At 44.2% G+C, this 17,181-nt stretch overlaps 1 protein-coding gene and 1 pseudogene across 5 annotated transcripts in view; both read right to left on the bottom strand.

The window, feature by feature from the left end:
- Positions 1-17,181, bottom strand: part of SH3KBP1 (SH3 domain containing kinase binding protein 1) — a 316,536-nt gene that overhangs the window by 79,121 nt on the left and 220,234 nt on the right. For all 5 annotated transcript variants that reach the window (XM_037512632.2, XM_037512636.2, XM_054695818.1 and 2 more), the window contains one exon: positions 12,103-12,178. In XM_037512632.2, coding sequence (XP_037368529.1) covers positions 12,103-12,178 — 76 coding nt within the window. The remainder of the gene's footprint in view (positions 1-12,102; positions 12,179-17,181) is intronic.
- LOC119246395 (60S ribosomal protein L35a-like) lies at positions 8,737-9,100 on the bottom strand (annotated as a pseudogene).

The raw sequence follows: 17,181 nt of genomic DNA, 5'->3' as shown, positions 1-17,181 counted from the left end.
TAAGAGAAAGAAGAAGGTGTGTTTATATGTCAACAAAAGTCAACCATCAGGGCCTCCCCGGTGGCGCAGTGGTTGAGCGCTGGGTTGCGAAGCTGCCCGCGGCCTCTGCGGCGCCGGTTCGATCCCCGGCTGCTCCCCGGCCACCGGAGGAGGGTCCCACATGGCGCGCAGACCTCTCCTGCCGCCCGCTGCTCCCCTCAGCAGTGTCCTTCGGTCCTTCTGCCTGCTCTGCTCCCCGCTCTGGCTCTGGTGAATTCTCTCACCCTCCCGCGCTTCTGACTGTACCCAGTGCATGTATAAACAAAACAAACAAACCAGCAAACAAATAAATAAAGCATGCCTCTATTTAAAAAAAAAAAAAAAAAAGTCAACCATCAATAGTCAACAAATACTAACCAAATGTTCTTTACACAGACACATGCATGCATGTGTCATAGAGGGGGTCGTTCATCAGCAAGGATAGGCACTGGCTCTTAGCAAAGAGGGAAAGACAGTAAAGCCACTCAGAATCAGTTCGGGAATTTCTTGAATTATATGCTTTCCAAAGTCATCTGATGTTAAATCTTCTCTATTTATGCAACAGTGCCAGCTTAGAAGAATGAAAATACTTGTAAGATATTTGGGAAATCAAGACCTGAAAAACTGGAGTTTGATGACTCAGGACAGAAGGTGGTGAGAAAGATTCTTCAAGAGAATTAGTGTCTACCGTGCTGGGATAGGCATTTATTACTCTGCATCTAAGTCAACAATCCTAATGGCTTTGAACGGCTTAGCCATTTCCGAAGGATTAGGTCAGTTCCTGCAGAGAGATCACAACCTAGAGCTATATACATAAATATCAATTATCTTATTCCCAGGACAGTTCGTATCACCGAAATGTGGTTTTTTTTTTATTATAGTTATTGTCACATCAATCAAAGAGTGATATATAATGTAAAAGCAATAAAAATCTCTAATAAAGACAAACTGTGGTCTAAGGTTGGTCTAGACATGATGAGGGGAGAAGAGACGAAAGAAGGGGCAAAGAGAAAGACTCATTTTGCTTCTGCAGAGATTTTTTGTTTTCTGCCCAGTGGTTGGAAGGTATCAGTTACATCCCCGACCTAGAGCTGGCAAAACTTCCATCCTAAGTACACTGAGCCCTGATGCTTCTGCTCATTAACCTGTGCTGAGTTTTGAAATCCCACCCATCTCAATTGCCTAAATAGTCCTATGTCCACATAGTTACCCATGTTCCATCTCTTTTAAATCAGTAATAGAAAACCTCTTAAATTCTAAATCTGCCAAACATTCTAAACGAAGGGAAAAAGTTAAGCATCTTTAAAATGGATAATGACAGCTCCTTACCAATTTTCCTATTGACTGTGCTAGTGAAGTATGACTATCCAACCTCAAAACTTACAATGCTGAAACAATTACAGCATTATTGAAAAACTGTCCTGCAGAGTCCTACTTTAAGAACAATTCTTTGGATGGAACTCATGAAAGCATTTCACAAAGAACGGCAGATACCTGTGGCCAACAAAGAAAAGGAACAAGTCATGTGTCTGGTCCTTTCCATCAGATAAAGTTCATGGAGGGTGGTGGATTGTTGGTTAACTCCCAGCAGTCATTCCTCATTCCCTGCTAAGTTCACAGAACCCAAACATGCTCAGGCATTGTATTCAGGAACAGGGACTCCTCCCATAGCCTGAGAGATGAGGAAAACATACCTAGGCAAATAATATTAATTTCATTTCGCTCTGTCGATGACTGGTCTAGGGGTGAGCAAGTGATCTACTGCTAGCCCATGAGAGGTGAGAGGAACTCTGTTGGGGGTATGGGGGTACTGTTAGATGTGTTCCAGGATAAACACAGAGATGTGAGGGAGAGAGTTGCCTCTGCCTTCCTGCTTTTAGCATTGTTTTGTCCTTGTTGGAAGACGGTATAACATTTGGTGCTGCTGTGATCATATTTCATCTGTGAGAGGAAAGTCAAGAAAATTACAGGGGGCCTCCCTGGTGGCGCAAGGGGTTAAGTCTCAGCACCACCAAGTTATTGGCAGCCACTGCAACATGAGCTCAATCCCTGGCCAGGGAGCTGACCCACATGGTGAGCAGACCTCTCCTGATTCGCCTGCTGCTCCCCTCAGCAGTGTATTTCAGTAGTTCTGCCTATTCTGCTCCCTACTCTGGTGAATCCTCTCAACTTCCCCGCACCTCTGGCTTACACCCCAGCTCAGGCCTCACACTGTTGAAACGTCTCTTGAATTAACCAACTTGGGGTGGGGGTGGGGCCTGTCTATGGAACTCTGGCTACCCGACTTAATGAGACTGTTGATTACTACTACTTAGGGGTCAGGCAGGCATTCATTACTACAGCAGAAGACACTGTCATGAAGGAAATTGGTATTAGAAGATATTTTGAGTTGCCTCCTCTGAAACGCCTGACTGTGATTTGCCTCACCCCCCTCAAAAGGTCTTGCTATGTGTCTTCGTGCATCTTTTTCATTCCATATCCCCCTTGCTATCTCAGGACATGGCCCAAATAAGGGGTCAAAAAATGACTGGCATCAACTTGTAACCAACTTTTGAGAAAACATTTACAAGAAAGTACTAGCATGCCTTTAAAATGTTTCACAGAGCCATTTTGTTTTATATTCACAGTTTTCCTATAAGCTAAAGAGGGCAGGTGCCCCTACTTTTTTTTAAAACAGCTTTAATGACTTAATGCCATAAATTCACCCATTTTTAATTGTACAATTAGAAGAATTTTAATAGTTGTGTGACTACCACTGTAGTGATATCACTAGTTTTTAGAACACTTCTGTCACATATTATGCTGCTTTCTGTGTGAAGCATTGGACAAAGAATTATCTTGAAAGCACCAATTTTAGATAACAGGAGCAGATAATGACTGGTGCCAGTGGCTACCGTCAACTACTACTCTCCATGAAGCAGGTTCCTGCCTCATGTCTAGGGTCTCTTGGCATCCTCAGAGCCAGACACAGCTCCCATTTGATGTTTTTTTTGATGACCCCCTCATGATACCTATAAAGTGGGGGAAAATGAGATGGACAGAACAGTAGGAGAGGATTCTAGTTCAGAAGTCAGGGTAGTCAAGACTGGGTTGGGTCCTAGTGGGCATTCCCAAGCATACAAGCTGAGGCAATCGTGGCTGGAGGTCAGAACCCCAGTGTCCTGAGGTGTCAAATGAGAGGCCAGTCAAGAAGGGATAACAGGAGCATTTGCTTGCTTCCTCAGAACACTTTTAGTAAATTTAAACTTATTCTAACCCCGAACATCAAACAACTAAAAACTCTGGTTAAATTAGAGAGTGGGGCTGGCCCATTTCCTACCCAGGTTCCCAAAATATCTTAATGAAACTCTGGAGCTCCAAAGAGCACCCTGGGTGAGACCCAAGTTCCACCCAGTTCTGACATGTCATGACTCGAGTCACAGGCACTATGACCCAGAACACCCTTAACCAAACATGGCAAACATTAGTGTCACATTTTAAGTTATTATGATATATTTTAAAATAAGAATTTGTTTTCACTTCTGAGGCATTTGGGCCCTAATTCAGTAGTACTGGAAAATAAAAACATTATGTTTGTTGGATATAACAATGGTTTCAAGATACTCAAAATTAAATGTAGATGCAAAACAAACAAAAAAACAAAAAAAGCCATACTAACTCTGAGGCTCTGGTTTTGATTTTACAGTACATGGAATGAAGATGTTCCCTACGTTAATTCAAACTTTTATTGAGTCACCACCATGAAAAAGATATTGTCAGCTCTTGGACCTGTGAGACACAAGTTAGCCCAGCCACCTCCTCCCACCCTCGCAGGGAAGTGATGATCTATTGCCTGGAAAAAGGCAAGGGGAGAGGAATGACAGGAAGAAAAGACAAACACACGAATAAGCATAAACTCACTATGATGAGCATTGTGTTTTAGAGAAAGGCGAGATTACATTCACAAGAGTTCACAAAAGGAGGCCTTCGGTAGCTCTTGAAAAGAGAGTATAATTCTATTTTTTTTTTTGGACGTGGGAAGGTTACAAATTTTAAATGACTAGCAACAGAGATGGAGAGGAAGGGAATGAAATTAATTCCCTTTTACAAGCAGGCATTTTTTAGAGGCAGGCATTTTCCACCTATTCATCAATTAGAGGGATTTAATTAGTTGAAGATCAAATAGGAATGAATACACACACATATACACACACAAAGGTGCAATTTATACAGTAATTGAGATGATTTTGCCTATTTTTATTTAGAAATATAAAAATTACTAATGAATTGGCATAATACTGAAATTCTATGTCAGGTCTTAGCTTTCATTTCTTAGAGTTCCCTAAGAATATGATAAAAAGCAGTGACTCTTTTTCTAGAAAAAGGGAGAAAAACCCAACACTGTCACACACATTCAGAGGTGCAGAGACAATGCCGTATAGAATATCAGAAGGTTCTAGAACCCTGAAGCCCTTGCCTAGTTTCAGGTCAAGAGTCCCTGTACTAAATAATGATGGTTTTCCAATTTTAAAAATGTTGCTCTATTAAAATTGCCAAAAAAAAACCCCATAATTTCAGTCTCTAAACTTCTAGAAATGTATATGAGATAAAAAACAGGCTGTTTAAGAAATTGAACCCACATACACACATCCCATTACTCTCTTCAGCTGGTTTTATAATCCATATAAAGAACAAACAAACACAAACATACTTTAAGAATATCCTCAGTTTAAAGGAATAAAAGCCAAATAAACGGAATAAATGTATCAGCAAGAACATATACATACACCGAGGGAATAGCATTAAATCCATTCTCTGGGCTTGATTTGAGAACACATGTCCTAAAGCCCATGCGTCACAGAGTCTGGTAAGAAGCCTTCTAGGACTCTTAGCAACGGTGGAAAGAACCAGGTCACGCCTAGAACTCTCTTCCTTTGGGACACCAGGACAAAAGTATCAGGCTAAGTGCTGCCAGCATTCACCACATCTGAATTTCTTTCCATAAACTGACAAACATTATAGATATTACTGGTTCACGACCTCTTTTCCAGAGGCCCTGGGGACAGAATTTTTCAGATTTCAGAAAGGAAATATACTGCAATACCATATAATAAGCACCATCCCCAGCTAGGGTCTGGGGTTGTACCAAACCATCAAATACATTAAAATTCTGCAGCGCAGGGATGAGACATCACCCCAAGTGGGATCAAGACCATACACAGATGCACATTAGTCCAAATTTAAGCACCTGACAAATGATAAAGCATTTTAGTTGTACAACCATTTTATATTTTGAAATTGCAATAAGGTACAGACTTGGATCATGTTCTGGGTAAAGAGATTATAAACTAGTGTCTAGTTCTGAAGGAACTTTGAATCAAGGAGAGGACACGGGCTGTACACACAGAGCTGTGACAAGACGACAGCGAGGAGAGTGTGAGAATGGTGCACTTGACTCAGAGCATCATTGATCTGGGGCAGGGACATCACTTTCCAGAGGGAGGCTCAGGACATTTCTTGGAGGAGTGAAACAACACTGGGCTCTGTCTAATGTTCTAGGGCTTAGATGAGAGCAGAAGTGGGGTTGGGATGTGTTTCCCAGTCAGTGCTGATAAGAATGATATGGAGCACCTGCTCTTCTATGCCATCCCAGAGCCTTCCTGGAGGTCTGAACCCCAGTCTGAGATGGGTCAAAGGACCCCCCACAAACCAGCACTCTAGTGATGTCATCAGCAGGGAAGCTTATGAAACACAAGTTTAGGTTAGTGCTTCTCAGGTGGGAGGGTTGGAACTACAGATCCCCTCTGCCCCTAGGGTTCTGATTCCACAGGGCTGGGGTAGGCCTTGGGATCTGCATCTTTCACAAGTTTCCAGAGGGCACTGAGGCTGCTGATCCTTGAACACACAGTGAGGGCCCCAGTCCAGGCCCAGGTATTAGCAAGGATGCAGTGCTAGGAAGGTGCAAATCAACATGGGGACCCAGGGGGCAGACCACTGTGGTGGTGGTGCAGGGGTGGGTGTGCTGGGGCACAGATGCAGACGGGAAATTCAGTCCTGGTCAGATTCTGAGCACCCAGGGTGGTGGGGTGGGATTGGAATGCACCTGGGGCTTGTCACTGCTTCAGTAAATGTTAACCGAGTCCACTGCGTGCCTGGCAGCAGGGATGCAGTAGCGCCTCCCCATCCCACCCCAGACTTTACTGTCGTTTACACCAGCAGTTCATCGGCCATACCAGCAGACATCCACGCCTGCTACAGCGGGGGCCAGGGAGGGTGGTTAGCATTGCTAGCCTCTGGTGGGTGGAGGCCAGGGCTGCTTCTAAACTTCCTACAACGGACACAAGACAGCGCCACAGCAAAGAATGATCTGTCCCAAATGCCCCTAGTGCTGACGAACAACTCTAAAATTCAGACAGGGAAATGAAATGCCACACATATGTCACTATAGTGTCAACTCCAGTCGGACACCTACCTTCATGGGTAAGCTGACCATGACCCCAAATCACAACAGAGGCCTCTGTTCTTGGATGTGGCTAGAAATTTGACTTTCAAGCTATTTCCTGACTATGAATTATAACAATTATAACACCTTTCATTCTTTCATTTTTAAAGAGAGAACTTTTTCTTTTTTTATAAGAAAATAAAGGTCTGCACCTCGAGGGAACAGTAACAGCCACATGGCACCCAGGTCACCAACACAGAGGACAACTCCTAAGAATGATGAATGATCAGAAAGGGCGTGAGCGGCCTGTTGTGAGCAGGGAAAGCTCAGCCTCTGCCCCTCAGTCGCTTATTCGGACGCCTGATCTGCCTTGGTACAAATTCTGTCAAGGAATTTTTTTTTTCTAACCCACCTGCTCAACTGGTCTTCTGAATCTCTAAGACTAAAATATTTGTTCGGAAAGATGCTAAACAGCCCTTTCTCTGAACTATTTTCCTATCTCACCAAAGCCACAAATCTGCATCAATTGTAGTGAGGGAAACAGCAGATGTGGCGAGCTGGAGGAACCTCAGGGCACTTCAGTTATGAATATTTAGACAGTTTGCCTCTTGTTATGAAAATTATGGCAATCTGTTCCCCAGCATTTCAGATGAATTTTAATATCATAAAAGGTTTATTGGGGGAGGGGGGTCATGGTAGACGTTCAATTACATCCTGAGCAGCTGAGTTTCACTTTCACTCAGAAAATGCCAACTCACATGGACCTTTTTTTTGAATCGCACTCTCAATCTCGATGTCAGTTTGAACCACAGCATGCTAAGGAGACAGCTGTGCAAGAAGGGGCTTCGCCCGTCTGTACTGCTGGGCAATTTGACCATAGCTTAGGCTTACGACCAAATGCACAGAAGCTGTGCTGCTTCCAAGGTCAGGTCATTTCTAATAGTTGATCAGCCCTCTGTGTCCTTCCACACCAGGTGGCACCTCCAATCCAGGAAGAGGCAAAATGTTCCAAATGGAGGGGCATTTGAGGGGATTAGGGTGCCTCATGGAAGTCGTGGGAGAACAATTAGCCCAGAATTTTGCTCTTTACAATGAAAGCCAGAGTGCAAGGGAAGCGATTAAACTGCAGTAATTCTTGCTCTAGGATCCATGGAAAATGTCCTTCAACAGTGATCCCTCAGGGGCCTCCCTGGTGGTGCAAGGGGTTGAGCACCACACTATGAAGCAATCGCAGCCTCTGCAGCATGAGTTCAATCCCTGGCCAGCCAGGGAGAAACCCACATGGCGCAGCAGACCTCTCCTGACTCGCCTGCTGCTCCCCTCAGCAGTGTTTTTCAGTCAGTCTGCCTGTTCTGTTCCCCACTCTGTCTCTGGTGAATCCTCTTGCCCCCCTCATCTCTGGCCTGTACCCCAGCTCTTGCATGCATAAATAAATAAATCTTTAAAAAAAAAAAAACAGTGATCCCTCAGGTCTTCGCTGATGGCACTAGCCACTGCCACCTACGCTCAGGGACATCAGCTCATCTCCCTAGTGAACTGTCCGTGACTTCCTCCTGTTTCTCTTGCCCGCTGCTCAGGTCCCTGAATGCAGAAACCTTTCACTCTGCATCATAAAGCTTTAGGAATTGGATTAGAGGATGAAGATGTTGAGAGAAACCTCATGGATTTGTCTCCAGTACAATCTTCTGACTTCACAATGAAGGACAAGGCCAGAGAAAATAAATTATTTTCCCAAGGTCACATAGCTAGCTAATAGCAGAGCTAGTCCTCAGATTCATCTTTCTTGACTGTTGGCCAAAAATATACCCCTGAGTTTCTGCAAAACCAGTCTTCATTAACAACCAGTCCTCACCCCACGTCCACCCCTGGCCCATGCTCCTCGAGAGCCAGGTGATGGGCCAGGTAATAGATCTATGGAGGACTGAACATGGATTGGACGAGAGTTAGGAGAGCCTCCCATGTGCTTAAGGAGCTGAACACTAGGAACTGTTCATTTCCATGCCCAGGAAGCTCATCATAGATCCCAGAATTATTCTCAAACTGCACTATCCAATATGGTGGTCACTAGGCATGCATGGCTATTTAGCACATCCAAGTTGAGATGCACTTGAAAAATATATATGGACTGTGAAGACCTCATATGGAAAAAAAAAAGAAAGAAAATATTGGGTTGTAGGAACAGGACGCATTTTTACATAAAAAACAGAAAAAATATGTCATGGCTTTGCAACAACCACATATATCTATGGTATGGTTGTTGGAAACTCAAGTTCACTTTTATTGCCTTTTCAATAAGTTTAAAACCTTGAAGGGTAAAATATCATGTGTATTCTGTGACCTCTGGCATTAGCAGGGAGGTGGCTTCAGAACGTGGTGTGTACCGTGTTACTGTTACCATGGGCACACGCTACCTTTCCCAGAGGCTAGTTTTAATTCCGTTTGCCACCTGGAGTCGCTGAAGTTGTTCTTTGCCTTGTAAGCATAAGCACATCTCTTGCTTAGGTAGTATTCAGTTTTATCTTGAGCATAAACACCTTCAATTTTAAGAAGAGCTGTATGCTCCCTCTGGTTCCAGAGACCTTGCTTGCAGCCACCAAAAATGGCCTTGCACCACAGCCTTGCAGCAATATGGCAGATGTCCTGTTCCCAACAGGTCACCATAGCCTCCAGGGTGGTGGTTGAAAATATTTCATTTAATAATTTTACATGGATTACATATTGAAATGACAATATTTTGAATTTATTTCATTAAGTAAAATATATTGAAGTTCACCTGTCCCTTCTTTTTTTAATATGTTGACTGCAAATACAAACTCGCATATGTGGCTCACATAGTATCTCTATTGGCCAGCATTGTCTAAAACACAGCACACTCCCCACACACCCCCACCTGATCCTTCTAAAAAGACCTGAGTCTCATGCCTGCAGCCATCACATAGGGCAAAAAGAAAGAGAACACATCGAGGACATGCTCTTCTCTTAGGCGCAGTTCTTGAGACCCTGAGGACTAGTCACTTAACCATGCCCTGTTACTTACAAGTAACATGCCAGTTCCTCTGTTTAGCCTCCCCTAAAAGCACCCATAATCATCCAAGGTTCTACTGACTCTGAACAGAGTTGAACAATCTCCCTTCCATTGAAACTCTTTTCCACTAAAAATAACATTCTCTGCTTCTCAGATTACTTCTGTGAGTAGCGGTCAGGTTGGTGATGGTCATGGCTGTTACATGTGACAGTCTATCCATCCTAGGGACCATATTCCAATTACCTTTGACATTTGCTGTGCCTTCTCCATTCCCTTCTCCTGCCTCTGGCCCACTCTAGTCACCCAAGAAACATTCCTAATAACTCTGACCATTTATAAACTTGTTAACAGCTGTAAATACACAACGAGCAGTTGAGTGGAAGAAAGGAAGGAGAGGCTACTGCCTAACGAGAGAATTGTTTTCAAAAATGATTTGACTTTCAAGTCTTAAAAAAATACATTCTGGACTCTTGAAAAATCATGAAGATTTTAGTGCCTAAACATCAGTTTAGCAGGATAACCCTATAATCTGCATGAATAAATGCAGAGGCTGGTTTCTTCTTTGGAATATTTACAAGCTTGGAACAGTGGTTATGAAAAGGTAGGCCTCAGACCAGGAGTGGCAGTGGTGGCTGTAGCAGCAGCAGCTGGTAATCTGTTAGAAAAGCAGTTTTCAAGTCCCACTCCAGACCTACTGACTTGGAAATTCTGGAAGCAGGACCCACACACCTATAGTTTAACAAGCTCTCCAGATGATGCTGGGGCACCCTCAAGGTTGAGACGCTCTGGATTAGAGTGTTAGACTAGTGGGCTCTCTGCTTATTGTCTGGAGTCTGACTGTATTGTGAACACTTGAAAGGCAAGTATCTCATCAGGGCCTTAACCATTAAGACAGAGCTCTAGCATCTGCATCTGTATCATTCATGATTTATTTATCTAAATCACCATTTTTGCCTTGACAGCTCCCATAAATTCATTTGCTCATGTCTAAGGCAGGACCCTCAAAACTACTTATTTTGTGCTGCAAAAGGAATTCCTGGTATACTATTCTGCAATTGTTATCCTCATAAGGAAATCTGAAACTGGAAACAAACCAAAATGAAATCCCTAGAAGGAACTAAAGTACTCGTTTCTGGGAAAAAGACACACTGGAGCATGTTCAGACAACCCCAATCATTGGAGGAAAAACTCTAGGAACTGGAGAGTTGCCAGATTTAGCAAATACAAACACAGGCCACCCAATTAATTTGAATTTCAGATAAACAACAAATATTGCAAGGAGCATACTTATGACCAAAACCATACTCATTGTTTATCTGTAATTCAAATTTAACTGTGTCCTATATTTTATCTGGCAACTCTAGAATTGAGAATAATGACCTCTGTGAAGGTTTTGGGGAGCTAACTAAACTTAAATACTTAAAGGACTGTTATGAAAACACAGGCCAATATCAATATAGACACAGAAACTAGAACCCGTGAGTGGTAATGGCAGGAAGTGCCTACTGGCTCAATAGAAGAAGGACATTTGTGTCTCGAGGGATCCAAGGGATTGTATGAGGATGCCGGCAGGGAATCAGGTTGGGAGTGTGAGGCAGGCAGTTAGGCTGAAAGATAAGTCCTCTCTGACTGGAAGGCCTGTGAATTCCCTGCCTGTGAATCTTGAACTGCCACTCAGACACTTCCTGTCACCTGAACTACGGGAAGTCCTCTGGCTCTGTGTGGACAAGTCTAAGCTCTGCACGTGGGCGAGCTGCATGCTGCAGCCTTAGAGTATGATCTCCATAAAAAGGGGGAGGCTCCAGGTTCCTGCCCTACCTAATGAAGGCAGAGCTGAGCAGAGAGGGGAAGCAAAAGAGGAAGATTTAGAGAAGACTTGAAGGAGGCATGTGGAGCAGAGAGTCATGTGCAGAAGGCCTGTTTGCTTCTCGGCTTCAACTTGCATCAGGGACTGGGGGGACACGGAAGGAGACATGTGGAGCTGAGACACGTAAAGACACTTAGAAGAGTCCAGGGGGAGAGTCACATGGGAGGCTGACAGTGACAGCCTTGACTTGTACTTTGATTTTGCTCCTTTGGCCCCAGACTTGCCTGGCCGCTTCTGCCCCTTTCCTATGGATCCCCCCCCCAGAAGGTGGCTTAGGCTTGTGGCAAGTTTTCAGGCCTCAGTGGTCCTGCTTTGGGTGAACCCTGTTTGGCTGGGCTTTTACCCAGCCAAGGAGGTGGGTATCTTTGGGTGTTTTATCAGAAAACTATTATCCTTTCTTCTCTTCTGCCTCCATGCTATGCACATTAATTCTATTAAAGTCCTTTTCTAGTAAACGTATTACACATAAAAGGTCTTTATGTGGTGGATGGCAGAACCCTTTAGAACATGCAAGTTTGGGGGTCTCAGGGTAGTGCGCAGTGTACATACAGAAGGAAAGAACTTCATTCCATAAAGAAGAAAACCCCCAACAGTTTGGAATTTAACCGACACACATCCTACCTGTAGGACCTGATTAAACAGATTCATGCACATTTTCCCAACATGTCTAAAAAAGCTATTAGGATTGTGTAAGGATTCTTCAAAAGCATCTCCACTATTAAAAAAAAAAAATCATAGCTTTCAAACATCGATTGGATAAATAAAACTCACTTTTTGTCCTGCTGTCCATTTCAGTTTTTGAAGAGTCTGGAGTTGCTGCAGTTGGAGGTAACTTCTTTCCAATAGTCTGAGGGGGAAAAAGATCACTTTATTGATCAACATGATTCTCTTGTTAAGCAAAGGAATACAGTCAAGACCATAATGACGAACTACTCACAACTGCTTCCAAAGATATCACATGCCTGAGTTTATGTACTGCACCGTGTATTGGCCGCCATTCCTTGGTAGGTCTTAAACTCAATGACAAGTGGGCAAACCAGGTAAAAAGGATTTCCTCCTTAGAGGTACCCACTACCTTATATTCCCATTTTTTCCTTGATATTCTTATGGTTAATTATATTCAGTGGAAGAAATTGGCACATTTCCCTCCAATTTTATGAGACGTGACTAAATCTATAGAGACCAAGCACCGAACCCAAAGGAGGTACTCGCAAGGGTCTGCGGAGTGGCGTGGCAGGGAGAGGGAAGAAATAAGACTGAAAGAATGAAGGACCAGAAAGACAGACGGACAGAGAAGCAGGAGGGAGGACAGGCAACTGTGCCATTTTAGAGCTCCCTCTAGTCATCTGAAATTCAACCTGCCTTGCAGGGTGTGCACGAACACCCTTGTCCTCAGGGCAGGTCTCAGCTCCAAAGGGGAAACAAGCAGCACAGGCTGTCCCCCAGGCTTCATGCCCCCAGGGCTTTGAGAAGGGGCAGCCCCACAGAGCTAGCATCTATTTACTGGTTTAAAAAAAAATATGCGTTTGTTTTGAGTTCGTTTTCTTTCCTACATTTGAAGCTAATTCTATTATCATTCATTATTTATGAACCACCCACAGAAAAGACTGCAGATTGTCTCTGACTAAGAGGTTCGGGAAAACACAGGCAACTCAAGAGGCTCAAAGACACAAAAACAGAAATCAAGACAACACACAAAACGATGGTTCCAAAGGTGAAGTTAGTTCCCTCTCCTCTCTGCCTACACTTGAGGCCTACACTTGATGTCTGCCGATGCTGAGAAACAGCTGTCGGCATCAAGTAGACAAGCAAGTAGACGTGCGAATCACCCTGCCCAATAGCGAAGGGTTCCCCAGTGAGAATTCCAGCCACTGGGAAAACCAAACCGATCCGCCCCGGAGCCTATGAAGAGGCATGAACTGTATGATTCAAAAACTGGCACCGGGGAGTGTTTCTTCAAATAAAAGTGGTTCACCACCATTTTTCATTTGAAAAAAGGTCTTCATGCTTCAAATGTTGAAACGAACATAAGGGACCAGGAAAAAGACTAATTATAATTAAGTAAAAATCGAAGCAACTATAAACCAGAGACACACTATGGGGGTGGGGGTGGGAGGCAGTAGGATCAAAACAAGGGGGGGGAATAGTATGGGGGAATATAACCAAGATGAAAATGCATACATTGTGCAAAAAATGAAAACTGATGTAAAAAATATATAAAATTTTAAAAAAAAGATTTCTTAAAAAAATAAAAAGATCCTTAAAAAAAAAAAGAATACATCACAGAAAAGGGATAAGATAATTCAAATCCGCGGCCCTTCATGAATTTTTAAAAACATTTGTGACAGAAAGCCTTTCCATTTTACATGGTGACATTTTTATTTTGTGCCACAGGGCTTTCTAGATTGGATAAAAAACAAAGCCCCAAATATTACGGCACCCCCAACTGCTGCTAAGTACTCAAACGAACAACATTTTCTGACTCAAAAGGAACATCAAGGAAGAAAAGACTTGTTGTTATTTGGCCATAAAGTCAAATTTCATGAAAAACAGTTTGTAGAATAATCTTGAAAAGTCAGGAATTGACAGTAAAAACAGACCCCCTCAAAGAGTCACTCCTATTCCTGTTCCTACTTCCAGTGGCACCCCTGTGATGTTATAAAACACCACTAGTGATAACATTGAGAAGAAGAAAACAAAAACAAGTAATATTTCAGCTTTTATTGACAGTGGCTGGAGGAAGTCAGGAAAATACAATGGCAAACACTACGCCCGGTTCTGACTTTACTTTCCTGAAATACATGAGACCACTGGGTAGTGGTTTCGGCTTTAAACTGATGCTTCCTTTAGAAAAACGATCTCGAGTTATATATTCTTTTTTTTTTAAAGATTTATTTATTTTTATACAAGAGCTGGGGTACAGGCTAGAGGCGTGGGAGGGTGAGAGGATTCACTAGAGACGGAGCGGGGAGCAGAACAGGCAGACTGACTGGAATACACTGCTGAGGGGAGCAGCGGGCACGACAGGAGAGGTCTGCCGCACCACGTGGGATTCTCGTCGGCTGGCCAGGATCAAACCCACCCTGCAGAGGCTGCGGACAGCTTCACAGCACTGCACTCAACCCGCTGCGCCACCGGGGAGACCCACAAGTTATATATTCTTACAACACCTGTGTATTTGGTCACAAAAGGAAGTACCGCCCTTTATTTCTGATGTCCTGATTTACCAGTTCACCCAGGCTAACGGACATCAAGGAGGGCAGTGTTGAAATGCACTTCTGTACAGAAAGATACTCTGTTCTTTTTTCTCGATGTTTCAGGAAATACGGCACGCTGGCCTATGCAAGGATCCCAGCCACAAAGTTGATGGAGAGGCGGATATTGCTTTCCTTTCCCAAGGGTGCTAGGCCTTAATTCCTTCCCTCCCTCTTCACAGGCCATGGCTGAGGGTCTAGGTTTCCCCCTTCCCAGCCTCGTTTCCCAGGTGCCCCAGAAATGGGAATTGCTTAGGTGTTTCTGTCTTCTCTAGAGCCTAGTTCTAGAGAAATACAGTCCCCAGACCACAGGCACCGGCATCACTGGGGAACTTGTTGGTAAAGCAAATTCCCAGGCCCTGCCCCAGACTTTGTCCATCAGAAATTCTGGGGACGGTGCCCAGCAGTCTCTGTCTAAACACACCCTACAGCGGATGGTGAAGCATGCGTGACCTTGAGATCCACCGATCCAGGTGCAGGAGGGATTCCAGTAGTACTCATCAAATACCTTTTCATGGACCCACTCTCATAACTACATCAAACATCATACAAACATCTTTTTTCACTTATTGCTCTTTTCTCTCCTTCCACCAAACCTTCCACCTTCCACCTTCTCTATTCTCACTGGCATACGAGTCTGCATTGCTAATAAGTTCATTTGGAAAAGAACTGGAATTTAGTAGAACAGACAAAATGACAATATCACTGAGGAAAAGGGAGGAGCACAGGTAGACAAGAGAGGGAGGGAGGGAAGGAGGAAGGAAGGGTTAGGCCTGAAAAAAATCAGGTTGTATCCAGTCTCTCTGGGCTCAGACTACCTCAAAGGTCAAGTGTGTCCAAGTCCCGAAGTTCCTTCTTAGTGTTTCCCTTTACTGGTACTTTAGGCGGGACACTCCCTACCATAGAAGATGGTCTCACACGCTAAAGGCCGTCAAGCAACCCTAGCTCCTGCTCACGAACAGCCTGCAGTGCTCCTCCATCATGGCGTCCACCCAAACCTTTCACCAAACTCCCTAACGAAGAGACTCTATTCCCTGCCTTTCCTCTACATGTAAGGACAAAGGGCAGCAAATCATTGCTCCCCCATCAGCCACCCATCTTCCCTATCTCTGAAAATATCTCTGGTCCATTGGGCTAAAAATGAACCGAATCCCAGCGTTTAAAGGGCATGTGTTATGAAAGCAATGCTTTGCTCCAGCACACGTGGAGGTCATATGTAAATGAAGGCCAGCCATGATGCAGGCCTAAATGGACAAAAAAATTGGGAACTCGTATCTGTACATCTTTGATCCATCTTGCAGGCAACAGAGAAGGCTATTAGGCCTACAATGGCCGCGGAGGAGGATTCAGGATCTCCACTCGTTTCCTCGGCATAGTTCCAAGTTCTCATGCCTGGGCGCCACAGGAAGATGGTTTATCCGGGACACACACAGGCCACACACTTCAGGGCCGTCTTGACGCTGCTCAGGACACAAAACTTTCTAAGAGGTTTGCAAACAGGCTCATTTTACCACACGCCTTCTGAAGGAACACATTCCCAGGCTCCGCTCTACAGCTCAGCCCAACATTTATTTTTCTCTTCTGTGACTAAAGACCAGCACCCCCATCCATGTTACTCTTGTCTGCTTACCCTCCAGCTCAGAAGCTGCTGCCTGCTCCGGGAGGGGATGGCTGTGTGGAGCTGAGAGCTCTACAAACAGACGACTGTTCTCAGTCTAGTTCAGCACACAGTAATCACCAGGTTCACATCAACTTTGTCTCTCTTACCACATCCTAATCCTCACTGAAACCTGATTTTTTAAGATAAATAATTCAAAAATTCATTCTTTTTAGGATTTAATGCCAGAAGTCCCTCTCCCTTCAGCTCACTTGATGTTCTCACGGTCCTTGGGTACACAGTAGGAGCATATAGACTCCTCACTCGACAATGGTAGGACAGCATCAGTGCAGATAATCTCCATGATTTAGTTAGTGGAACAAGTAATTTCTTTTCTGTGCCAAAATGAAGAAACCAATGCTTATAGGAAAGTCAATCCCTGGGTTCAAGTCCAGGGAAATCCAGTCCCCTCATGACCAACATGTCTGTTTTTCTTTGCAACTGCTGCAGTATGAAAGCGGGATCCTGCTCCATCAAGTATGAAATCACTCCCTGACTTTACTCTGATTCAGATGCACTATCCTTGGAGTAGCAAATGTTTCTAATTATAGTACTATGCTAAGGGGGAAAGAGTGTATGTTTCAACTCTGCAAATCTCACCAAGAATTCCCCACACAACTCTTCAGTCACCAAGACAACCTGATTGGACAGATGGGGGAAGGAGGGCGCGAGCTCCCTGCATCCCAGCAGCTGGTGAAGCCCCCTAGTCCGGCGAGCAGGCGTTCAGCTGGCTCTTCCGGAAGAGGATGGCCGCCTGAGAAGCTAGATGTGGACATCACTCAAGCGCTCACACAAAGCCAAACATAAGGGATGACTTTTCAAACAGCTGGTCAAATGCAAGATCAAGGATGGGTTTTGGACGGCATTTCCTTGCCCTACGCTAGCGCAGACCACGCGCCTTCCCTTTCTGTTCAAGACAGAAGCACTAAGTGCCAGCTC

This window comes from Talpa occidentalis, unplaced genomic scaffold, assembly GCF_014898055.3.
Source record: "Talpa occidentalis isolate TD23 unplaced genomic scaffold, MPIMG_talOcc4v2.1 talOcc4.15, whole genome shotgun sequence".
Lineage (NCBI taxonomy): Eukaryota > Metazoa > Chordata > Mammalia > Eulipotyphla > Talpidae > Talpa > Talpa occidentalis.
Note: the sequence above shows the minus strand (reverse complement) of the source record. Positions and strands in the feature narration are given on the sequence as shown.